At 54.1% G+C, this 12,219-nt stretch overlaps 1 protein-coding gene across 3 annotated transcripts in view; it reads right to left on the bottom strand.

The window, feature by feature from the left end:
• Window positions 1-12,219, bottom strand: part of UHRF1 (ubiquitin like with PHD and ring finger domains 1) — a 31,086-nt gene that overhangs the window by 10,820 nt on the left and 8,047 nt on the right. For all 3 annotated transcript variants that reach the window (XM_027586015.2, XM_027586014.2, XM_027586016.2), the window contains exons 3-10: window positions 9,841-10,104; window positions 9,180-9,340; window positions 7,014-7,229; window positions 1,656-1,756; window positions 1,356-1,542; window positions 887-1,010; window positions 691-798; window positions 286-390 (exon numbers count right to left, since the gene is read on the bottom strand). In XM_027586015.2, the coding sequence (XP_027441816.1) occupies window positions 286-390; window positions 691-798; window positions 887-1,010; window positions 1,356-1,542; window positions 1,656-1,756; window positions 7,014-7,229; window positions 9,180-9,340; window positions 9,841-10,104 (1,266 nt within the window). The remainder of the gene's footprint in view (window positions 1-285; window positions 391-690; window positions 799-886; window positions 1,011-1,355; window positions 1,543-1,655; window positions 1,757-7,013; window positions 7,230-9,179; window positions 9,341-9,840; window positions 10,105-12,219) is intronic.

Here is a 12,219-nt window from a genome sequence, read left to right as displayed (position 1 = left end):
AGGTCCCCAGAGGAGTCCCGTCCACACAGACAGAGAGGAGAGGGTGGGAGCCGGGGCTGGGGCAGGGGGTGGGGAGTCCGAGCTTCGTGGGGACCGAGTCTCCGTGTGGGGAGATGGAACGTTCTGGAGACGGAGGGTGGGGGTGGTCGTACAACAGTGTGAGTGCGCTCAACTGAGTTATGCACTTAAGAGTTAGTTGAGAGTGCAAATTTTATGCACATGAAATTCTTTTATACACAAATTTTTTAAAAATCTGGAACCGCAACCCCCCCCCCCCACACTCACCACATCATCCTCATATCCCCCAGCCAGGACCAGGGAGTAAGCCCCATCGTTGCTCCGGCCGTGGATGCCTGCCACGTGAGGTCGATGGACCCCTGACTCGCTGACCTACGGAAACCACCAGGAAATAAACGGCACCTTTGGGACCGGCTGCCACAGAGCAGCTCAACGCCACCCTCCTTGCTCCCACTTCCAAAGCCAGCGGCCTGACTTTTCTGCCAAAGGCATCACACCTGTTACAGGAGCCTCTCCCCCAGACACCCCAAGTCTGAGCCACACCTCGGAAGGCGCCGGCCTGAAGTCCAGCCTTGCCACCTGCCCCCAGGGTGGTCCTTGCCCAGGCTCCGGGGCCTCTGGGAGGCCAGCCCCCAGCGGCCCAGCCCCAGAGCCCAGGGAGTCTGGGGGTACCTGGACTCTGAACCTCCACATGGTGCCCACAGGGATCCCCGGGATGGGTCCGTAGTGGTTGGACGGGACGATGGTGCACTCCTTGGTACGCCCCACACACGCCATGCCCTGTCCATCCAGAAACAGAGGGGCGAGCAGGGTGAGCGCGTGCAGGGCAGGCAGGGCGGCAGGGGCGCGGGGCGCGGGGCCGCCTCACCTTGCCCCAGTCGCGCTGTGAGGAGGATGTGGCCGACGCCATCTTCGCCTTCTTCTTACTCTCCTTCAGCTTCTCCCCCGCCAGCACCACCTCGCTGGCGTCGTTGCGACACTCGGGGCAATACCTGGGACAGCAGGGACGTCACCTCCTGCCCTCGCCTGCCCTCTCCCCGGGCTCCCTGGCGTCCGGCGCGGTCCGGGGAAGGGGGAGCGTTTCAGCTTCAACTCACTAACGGTGAGCAGGAAGTCCAGGCCCTCGGCTGCACGGGCCATGTCTGACGTGCGCGGCAGCCACGTGTGCCCTGGTGGGCAACGCTGAGCGAGAACGTTCTACCGGACGCCAGACGCTCGCCCCTCTCCCACAGGAATCTCACGGCGCCCCCCCCCAACAGTGAGCATAAATCCAGCCGGGATACGGGACCCCCCCGGGGGAAACTCGACGGGCGGCGAGGAGGAGCCCGTCCACTCACCACTCGTCCTCCTTGGGGACACTGCTGAGGGGCGGGCGCAGGCAGTAGATGTGGAAGGCCATGTCACACTCGTCACACATGAGCTGCTTGTCGGGGTCCTGCTTGCCCCCGCACAGGTGACAGGCGCACACCCGGCACGTCTTGCTCTCATCGTCCTTACAATGCTTGCATGAGGGCCCGCTCTTCCCTGGACACGGGGGGTGGGGCTCAGCTCCGGCGCGGCCGGCCCGGGCAGAGCGGGGACGGGAGCCCCCACCCCACAACCGACGTGGGAGTCAGAGGGGCAGAATCAGAACTCACTTCTCATCGGGTTTTCGATGATGGGGCTCCCCTCACCCGGGCGCTCAATCTTGAACACCTCGTCCACGAAGATGATGCGACAGTCATTGAGAGAACCACCCCTGTGAGGCAGAAGCCATTAGAACATTCCAGCTGGCCAACCTGCCAAGGCGCCTCAGCGGGGACGCGGTCACCTAACACGTTTCTCAGAGCACAGGAACACCTCAGGTTCTATCTAGTTCTATCAGGGCCTCACGCATTCACTGAGCTTCTCCCCTGGCCAGTTCAAGTCCTACTAAGACAAAGACAACATATAAACCACAGTTTCAGTACATGATGCGTTTGAGAGAATCATTTCTAACCTTTCAGCAGGCAACACTGATGAAACAAGGCCCAACACACGAAACCTAAAGGTGAAGTCTGATCAGTCTCCCTCTCTCAGAATGCAAAATTCCTCCAGGGTCAAGTGACCCCCCCCCCAACCCCGGGATCAATCCCATATCTCCATCAACAGCATACAATGGCAATCCAATGGGAGTCCCAGACCCGTGCCACCTGTGTGATTCTGCATTTTCCAACCACCATGCTGATGAAGTAAAAACGGATGGAATCCGTGCTGGGTTTTACGTAACCTGATGTACACAGATACTATTTCCACGGATGACGACTAGGACCAAACTATGTACGAGCTACTTTGCGTTCTTTCCCAGCACAAAGCTGTTGACGCCGGTGTGTGTGTGTTACACTTCCGGTTCACCTCGGCCCGTGCTGGCCACGTTCCGAGGGCTCGACAGCACAAGTGGCTGTGGCCACAGACCGGGGCCGCACAGGCGCAGACAGTCCCACCAGCTCGCAGGAAACCCGGGGCCAGAGGCGCTGAGGACGTGGCGCCATGAGGTGTGCAAGGCAAAAACCCAGGCCGCGGAGATTCCGTGGGACGCACGACCAGGCTTCCTCAATTAGTAACCTGGTACGGAAAGGGGGAAGGAGGGAAGGATGGGAGACCAGAAGATAAAAGGGGCTTAAATGATACAGATTGAACTAACCGAACTCTGCATGCTCCGTTCATCCCGACCGAACAAACGGATAGGAAAAGCAAGTGAGGTAACTGGAAGACAAGCCAGTGACTGAGTGCGTCATTAAGAAGTTATGACCAAGGCACAGAGAGGACTTAAAATGAATACACAAACTAAAATATTAAAAAAAAAGAAATTATGACTAATCTTTACATTGTGATACCATCATAACTGTTTAAAGAAGAATCACTTTAAAGAAATGAATTGTGGAGCGCCTGGGTGGCTCAGTTAAGTGTCTGCCTTCAGCTCAGGTCATGATCCCAGGGTCCTTGGATGGAGCCCACGTGGGGCTTCCTGATCAGAGGGGAGCCTGCTTCTCCCTCTCCCCCAGCAACTCCCCCCCACTTGTACATGCTCTCTCTCAAATTTTTTTTTAAAGATTTTATTTATTTATTTGACAGAGAGAGACACAGCGAGAGAGGGAACACAAGCAGGGGGAGCGGGAGAGGGAGAAGCAGGCTTCCCGCCGAGCAGGGAGCCCAATGTGGGGCTCGATCCCAGGACCCTGGGATCACGACCTGAGCCGAAGGCAGACGCTCAACGACTGGGCCACCCAGGCGCCCCTCAAATAAATAAAATCTTTTTTTTTAATAATTTTTTTATTACATTATGTTAATCACCATACATTACATCATTAGGTTTTCGATGTAGTGTTCCATGATTCATTGTTTGCGTATAACACCCAGTGCTCCATTCCGAACGTGCTCTCTTTAATACCCATCACCAGCTAACCCATCCCCCCACCCCCCTCCCCTGAATAAATAAAATCTTAAAAAAATAAATAAGAAACTAATTGTAAAGCATGTATGGATGAAATGCATCAATGCTTGAGAGCCACCCCAGTACGACAGGAGCAGTAGCACTCTTCAGTGAAGGACAATTAACAGAAACCATTGCCAGCAGACACACCCTTACAGGATAAGGGAGAAAGCTCCTCAAACAGGTAGGAAATGATACAGGAAGGAATCTTAGGAGCAAGAGAAGAAAAACGGAAAAAGCAGAAACGTGGGCACATACGACAGATTAACCTCCTTAGGAGTTTTTTTTTTTTTTTAAGATTTTATTTATTTATTTGAGAGAGAGGGAGAATGAAAGACAGAGAGCACGAGAGGGAAGAGGGTCAGAGGGAGAAGCAGACTCCCCACCGAGCAGGGAGCCCGATGCGGGACTCGATCCTGGGACTCCAGGATCATGACCTGAGCCACCCAGGCGCCCTCCTTAGGAATTCTTGAAGTCACAGGTGAAGCCGTGAATAAAGATCCGAACCCTGTCTGCTACCCCATGAGTACAAAGGGACATAAGTAAAGATAGGTTTCCGGCAAAAGGGACAACCGGTAAAATCCAGAGGAGCCATTAAGAAACCTATACACAGGGGCGCCTGGGTGGCTCAGTCGTTGGGCGTCTGCCTTCGGCTCAGGTCATGACCCCCGTTCCTGGGATCGAGCCCCACATCGGGCTCCTTGCTCAGCAGGAAGCCTGCTTCTCCCTCTCCCACTCCCCCTGCTTGTGTTCCCTCTCTCACTGTCTCTCTGTCAAATAAATAAAATCTTTAGAAAGAAAGAAAGAAAGGGCGCCTGGGTGGCTCAGTTGGTTAAGCGACTGCCTTCGGCTCAGGTCATGATCCTGGAGTCCCGGGATTGAGTCCCACATCGGGCTCCCTGCTCGGCAGGGAGTCTGCTTCTCCCTCTGACCCTCTTCCCTCTCGTGCTCTCTATCTCTCATTCTCTCTCTCTCAAATAAATAAATAAAATCTTAAAAAAAAAAAGAAAGAAAGAAAGAAAGAAAGAAACCTATACACAGCAGTACACTCAAAAGACCATACACAATCAGGACAGAATCCCAAAATGTGTTGAGGTAACCCACGGGAAAGATGGAAAAAGAGAAACGGAGGAAACAAAAAGAAAACAAACGACAAACTGGCGGATGTAACCTACCAACGATTGCCTAGTGTGAACGGTCTGAGTGCGCCGACCAAAAGACAAGATGCCGGGGTGGACTGAAAAACAACGCACCCAGTTACGTGCCGCTTACAAGAAGCTCACTTCAAATTCAACTACACGGGTTGAAAGTAAAGGGAAGAAGAGGACACAGCCTGCAAACATTAACTTGAAGAAGCAAAGCAGGTGTGTCCGTTCACGCACACATGGAGCCAAGGAAACTGCTAGGGAAATCGCATGATGGAACGGTCTCTCCACCAGGAAGATATAACTGCCCTAAGTGTGTGTGCACCAGACAACCGTGCCCTCCAACTGTGAGGCTAAGAGGAGAGGTAGACACATTCACAGCAAAGATGGGCCTCCCAGCACCCCCTCAGCACCTGATGGGGAACCGGAAAGACAATCAGCAAGAATCCGAAGAAGGGAGTACCACCAGCCAACATTCTGCCCAACGACAGAATATACTGGTTTCTCCTCAAGCAACTACAGAATAGTCACCAACTTAGACCCTACTAGGGGCCATAGAAGAAACCATAACCAAGTCACATTAGAAATCAGTAACAGAAGGACAATGCACAAGTCTCTAAACACTTGGGAATTAAACACAATACTTCTAAAGAAGCCAGGAGCCAGAGAGGAAGCCTCAAAAGAAATTAAAAAAGAAAAAAAAAATATATATATGTATACACATACATATATACATATAGAATGGTGAAGAAAAAGAAAAATACGACAGCAAACTTTCACATGGAGATCAGTGAAGGCAGTGCTGAGGACTAAATTTATAGCACTGAGTGCAGGCGTTAGGGAGGGAGATGCCACAGATTGACAGTCTTAAGTTGCTACCTCAAGAAATTAGAAAAAAAAAATCATATCGTATAGTGACTAACATAATAAAAAAAAAAAATCAACCCAAAGAAAGGAGAAGGGAGAAAATTTAGAAGAGGAGACCAGAAATCAATGAAATTGAAAACAAGAAAACAAGAGAGAAAAGCAATGAAAGAAGACATTAAAAAGAACATAGCTGCAGCCTGGTCTGAGCCCCGGGACCCTGCCCCTAAATGCCTGCGTGGGTTTCCACCCTGGTGTCCCTGTTCCCACGCTGCCCCCTGCAGTCCATTCCCCTCTCAGCTGCCAGAGCTAAAACTCTTAATTGTAGGTCAAAGCATGTGGCTTCTGTACCCAAATGCTCCAGGGGCTGCCAGCAAAAGAGAAAGAACACCAGTTCTGAACCTCTCTGGACCATGCTGCTTAGAAGCTCCCACAGTCTCAATCCCTCCACTTCACCCCACTGGCTTCCTTGCTAGAAATGCACCAACTATGGCCCTGCCCCAGGCCCTTTGCACTTGCTGTGCCTGCACTCATGACCCTGTTGCCCCAATATTCGTGTACATATGCATGATACACATGATGGACTATCACTTGACCACAAAAAAGGCCATTCGGACACCCGCCACAACATGGAGGGACCCCGAGGACACTGGGCTCAGTGAGAGGAGTCAGACCCAGAAGCACACATCCTGCAGGAGGACCCCACTCCCAGGAGGGCCCCAGAGGAGTCCTGTCCAGAGACAGAGAGGAGAGGGTGGGAGCCAGGGCTGGGGCAAGGAGTGGGGAGTCCGGGTTTCATGGGGACAGAGTCTCCGTGTGGGGAGATGGAAAGTTCTGGAGACGGAGGGTGGGGGTGATTGCATGACAATGAGAGTGTGCTTCAAGCCAGAGCTGTGCACTTAAAAATGGTTAAGACGGTTAAGTTTTCTGTTATATATATATATCTTAGCACACACACCCAGAGGCAGGGTAGAATAGGGCTCGGCAAATACCTACTACAATGGGCCAGGCAGTATTTTCGGCTTTGTGGGCCACACAGCCTCTCTCTCCGCTCATCGACACCAAAGCAGCCACAGATAATCAGTAAAGAGATGGGCATGGCTGTGACCAATAAAACTTTATTTGCCACAACAGGCAGAGGGCCGGATCTGGCCTGTGGACAGCAGTTTGCTGATCCCTGATGTGGAGTACATCCTACATGTGCTTTGCTTCTGTATGTGTTTATGCTTGCTTACACACAGAACATCCCCAGAAGATGACAAGAAGAGAGTGGTCTCCAGAAAGGAGTACTCGGTGACCAAGGGATAGATAAGGGAAAATATTCCTCCTTCAGTACTTTCTGGATTTTGACACATTTGAGATTATTACCTATTCACCAAATTCAAAACAACACAAAAAAGAGAAAAAAGCATCTTAAAACCTCACTGTCAGGGCCTGGGGTTCAGAGACAGTCCCTCAGGCGGAGGGATGTGAGGGACTGAGGGCCTCACCTCCGGAGCCCTGGCTGGACAGCCTCAGGGCCGTGTGCCACTCACCCAAGCCGGACGTTGGCGTACAGCTCCCGCGCCGTCCGGGTCTCACGCTTCCGCAGGATCTCTGCATCGTACCAGAAGCCACGCTCCTTGGGATTGTCAGGGTTATAGTTGAGCATAACCTCCTGGCCCACCTCTAGCTCGTGCCACTTGAGAATGTTTCGGGCACGAGCCCGGACGTCACGGGAACTCATCTGGACCACTCCATTCTCCGGGTAGCTGGGAGGAAAACCCCATCCTTATCAGATCCCGGGGCAACACCCAACTTCATTCCCTTGACGGGAGATAGAAGCCGAGGCAGAAAAGGCTGTGCCGACTTGGGTTCGGGTTACTCGGTCACCCCAAAGATCTCATCTCCCAGTACGGAAAACACCCAGGCCGAGAGGACGCAAATTACAGGTGCTGTGGGTTGAATGGTGTCCCCCAAAAAGACATGTTGGGGAGTCCTAATCCTTGGTACCTCACATGGAAACGGGGTCTCTGCCGATGTCATCAAGCTTAGATGAGGTCGCACTGTGGGGGGGGGGACCCTAAATCCAGTGACTGGAGTCCTTAGAAGAAGAGTGAATGAGACAGATGGAGAGCGACACCTGAAGACAGAGCCAAAGAACGGAGGGATGCGGCCACAAGCCAAGGACTGCCAGCCATCACCAGAAGCTGTAGGAGCCAAAGAGGGAGGCTTTAGGGGGAGTGGTGCCCTGCCAGCCCCTTGATTTTGAACCTCTGGCCTCCAGAACAACGAGAGAATAAACTTGTTATTACAAGCCACTTGATCTGAGGTCCTTTGTTTTCGCAGCCCTGGGGAACGAACATATGGGACATGTGTGGAGGCCAAACCCTGCACTGCATCCACCGGTCTGTTCCGGAAGGGGCTTTTGGATAGGGGTTTACCACCTCATTCCACTTATACAACCTACTGGATATTAGAATACAATAGGAATTCATTATTCCAGATACGCAGGAATGTTCTAGCAGCCTCAAAAAAGGCATAAAATACTTGGACTGAAAGAAACATTCTCTGAACAAGTTAAACCTCTCCGCTGAGGAGGAATCCCTAATCTATGCCAACTCCCCATAGGGTTGAGCACTCCCTTTCCCCCAGGAAATCACCAAGAACAAGGGTTGCCGAACTTTTCTTGTAAAGGGTCAGATGCGTTGTGAGCTGGAAGGTCTCTAAATCGTCAACTCTATAACCAAGGAAAATAGCCACAGGTGAAAACAGAAACGAATGGGCGAGATGGGCTTTGATAAAGCTTTCTTTACAAATCCAGATCCCGGGATTCGGCCCCAAGGCTGCAGTTCCCAGCCCCAACCAGGAGGCTGGGAGTCCTGCGTGGACTGACTCATTCCTCCAACTACTCCGATAATTTCGGCAGAGCTAAGCTGAGGAGGTGCCAGAAACTGGCAGGGAAGCAGCCCCTATAGCCCCCAGAATGTGAGCTCTCAGTGGCGAGGTCCACTTGCCCTCTCTTACGGACTGAGTTGTGTCCCCCAAAATCCCCATGGTAAAGCCCGAACCCCTAATGTGACTACATTTGGAGGTGGGGCTTTTGGTGAGGTCAGTAGGGTTGAACGAGGTCATAGAGGTGGTGCTCCAGTCCAATGGGATTGGAGTCCTTACAAGAGGAGGAAGGAACACCAGGGTGCTCCCTCTCTCTCAGCCATGTGAGGGCAGCAAGAAGACAGCCAGGCTGCAAGCCAGGAAGACAGCCCTCAGCAGGAACCCGCCAGCACCACGATCTGGGATTTCCAGCCTCCAGAACGGTGAAATCTAGCCACCTAGCCTATAGTATCCTGTGGTGGCCATTGAGCCCATCCAAGACCTCTTCGACACACACAGACAAGGAGTCCCTGTGCCCGGCACACAGTTAAGCGCTAAGTACTTGTGCATTCCAGTAAAGGGACAGACAACAAACTAGAGGGGCTTCATGCAGTGGCGACACACAGTATGAACAGAAGACGACAGGCAACGGGGTTGGGGGGGGGCACATTTCCAACTAGATGACCTGAGGAGGGGTTCAGCCTAGCTGTGGGTCCCCATGACGTCAGTCCTCTAGGGGTGACCTCCCGGGTGGTTAAATCCTAATCATAATCTCCAAGCCCGTGCCAAACTCCAGGTCCCACGGACACAGCCAACACCCCGGCCCACCCAACCACAGTGACACTCACTCGTCATATTTCACATGATAAATGACGTCTTCTTCTGGAGTCAAGCTAGAGGTGGAGCTGCAGGGCTCGTCCTGAGACGGGGCCTTCCTCGTCACCCTGACAACCTGGGCCTCGAACCACGCTCCCATGTTCGTGTCCCGAGCATCCACATACTCGTTGGCCTGCCAGGAACAAGAAAACACTCTCATCCAACCCAGAGAAGGCAAGTCCGACCAGCAGCACGGACCAGAGACTGCTTGGGTTCTCAGGCGTTGGATGCTTCAGGATCGGGACACAAACCCAAGTGACTGTAATAGGATTTCCTGGCTATGGCACTGCTGACATCGGGGCCTGGTGATTTTCTTATTCTCCTTCCACTGGGAAGGGCAGAGAGATCCCCGCAAAACCCAGACACGACACTTGCCGTCAAGGATCACGAAGGGATGCTGGAGTACTCTGTCTCCACAGAGAAGCCTCGGGAGCCCACCCACTGGCGATTTGCACAGCAGGACCAGGGGGCCCAGCCAAGGGAAGGAGGGCAGCTCGCCTGACCCTGCAGTTGGGCACCTGGAAAGCCAGTGATGATGGAGGGGCACGGGGCAGGCTACCCGGGGCCCTGGGGGGGAAGAGAGCGGCCACGTGGGGAGCACGCTCCACCCCAAACCTTCTGCGAGAGACCCACCTTGTACAGACCCAGCTCTGTCTCGTCCCATGTGTCTTCATCTGCCAAGCTCGCCTTCCCGTCTGCCTCCGAGGCCGCCTCACCGCTGTTCGAGGACTTGTCGGACTCGCTCTGGCCCAGGCAGCAGCCCGAGTCCGTGTCCGACAGCTCTGAGTCCCTCTCCTTGATGCTGCTGGCAGGGAGCACAAGGCTCTGGCGGACCAGGAGCTGGATGGTGTCATTCAGGCGAACGTCATAGTCAAAGAGAGTGTGGCCGTCCTCCATCTGCAGAGACACCAAGACAGAAGTCACCAGCCCGCCAGCCATTTAGCGCTCGCCTTCTGGGTGACAGCAGGAACAGGCGGCGAGCAAAGGACCAAGTCTGCCCTCGTGGAGGACAGGATCTAGATCACAGCAGACCTAGATCAATACTGCCGGGGGCGGGGTACACACAGTCCCCCCCATCCTTCGGGACCTTTAGAGCCTCTCGAATGAGGATTCCCTGCGTCCTATGGAGAATGTCCTGTGAGCACCCAGCATGACCAGCCGTGCTGGGTACACCCATCACATGTCAGGGGAGGGTTTCTTAATATTCCATCTTTTGTCACTTTTATAATAACAATACACTTTATCACTGATGCCAATCTGAGGACAAGCCTGCCCTCCAGGGAACACTGGGTGATCTGGCTCAAAACGTCTGCAGTGTCAAGGCAAAAAAAACTTTGCATTAATTATTTACGGAAAAAAAAAAAAATTAAGTCCAGTCCTTGCTCACACCAGACACCAGAATCAATCCCCAACGGGTCAGACGGTGTAAACCAGAGTGACCCCAACGTGGGAGAGTCACCCCTCCCCCCAACTCAGTGTGTATATTCCAACGTGTGCAACGTCCCAGAACCTCAGCACGTCAGGTGGTTACAGAGCACAGACTCCTGGGGGGGAGGGGGATGATCAGTGGAACCCCCTGACCCAGGGGGTCTCACCCAGGGTGATCCTGCCCCCCAGCGGACACTTGACAACACCTGGATCATTCTGGTTGTCACGACTGGGGCGGGGCCAGGGATGCGCCCCAGCCTCCCATGGTGCCCGAGACACGCTCACATCAGGGAACGATCCAGCCCTGATGTTCACAGTGCCGAGGGGGGAGAGACCATGGCTGCTATGAACCAAAGGAGACACAGACCCAACATTCGCCGGTTTCCGCGCCGGCTCTGGCTCCAGCTGCGCCCCTCTACGAAGGCCTTTCTCCGAATCCCACCCACACACGAGTCACTGACAGGATCCTGTGTGCTGGCACAGCTCAGGTCTGCCACCCTGGCCGTGGCCTGGCAAGGTTGTGCGAAGGAGTTATGTCATCTGAGCCGCATCCCGGTGGCAAAAAGGCCGAGGACTTATCTTTTATTAGAAACTGTCCCATGGCACCCAACAAGGACCCTCAAGTGCATCTTGTTCTCTCCCGATGTCCCTAAGGCAGGTCTCTGCCCTGTGCACTGGGGGCATACGGGGCCGGGCTGTTCTCCGGGGGGCTGTCCTGGGCACTGTGGGGGAGCAGCATCCCTGACCCCACACACTCGATGACAGGAGCACTCCCGGTCATGAGGACCAGAGATGTCCCCCAGACACTGCCCAGTGTCCCCTGAGGGCAGCACTACCCGGTTCAGAAGCAGCTTCCTAAAGAAAAAGAGAAAGGGAAATAAAGACACGAATAGTCAACTTTCCTTCCTTCCCAATGTTTACCAAAAGTTGCTGGTTGGAAGGCCATCAATATGCAAGCAGCCCCTGGGGTCACAGGGAAGCGAGCTCCAGGGTCCAAAGCTCTTCACTGCGGTGGCTGCTAGGCTTTATTCAGCACAAACCTGAGCATCGGATGAATGGTCACCCCGCTCCCCAAGAAAAAGGCATCTGAACACTCCAACACTTGCCTACAGCCACGGGGTTTCTAGGGCCCGCTCCATGGCTTTGCCCAGGGTGAGGGGGGAGCCTCCGATGTGCCCAGCCCTGCCCACGAACCACGGGGAGGCCCAGGTGGGGGAGACTCAATGCCAGCCCCCCCCCCCACAGGGCCAACAAAGGACAGCGGTGACAACGGGTAGAGGGGACACAGACGTGAAGGAAGAGACAAGTCAACCCGCACATGCACGTTCACAGCAGCAGGACTCACAACAGCCTAAGGGTGGAAACAACCCAGCGTCCATCAACGGGGGGGACACACGTGTCCCCCATGCACGGGAGCGTCCCTCGGCACGAACAGGAGAGGTGCCCCACACATGTCCCCGGGGACGGACCCCGAGCCCAGGACGCTCAGGGAGGAAACCAGACACGGAAGGCCACACGGGGTGTGAGTCCACGTGGCTGACACGTCCAGCACGGGCTCATCCACGGGCAAAGCAGGTGACTGGT

Source organism: Zalophus californianus, chromosome 1, assembly GCF_009762305.2.
Source record: "Zalophus californianus isolate mZalCal1 chromosome 1, mZalCal1.pri.v2, whole genome shotgun sequence".
NCBI classification, from domain to species: domain Eukaryota; kingdom Metazoa; phylum Chordata; class Mammalia; order Carnivora; family Otariidae; genus Zalophus; species Zalophus californianus.
Note: the sequence above shows the minus strand (reverse complement) of the source record. Positions and strands in the feature narration are given on the sequence as shown.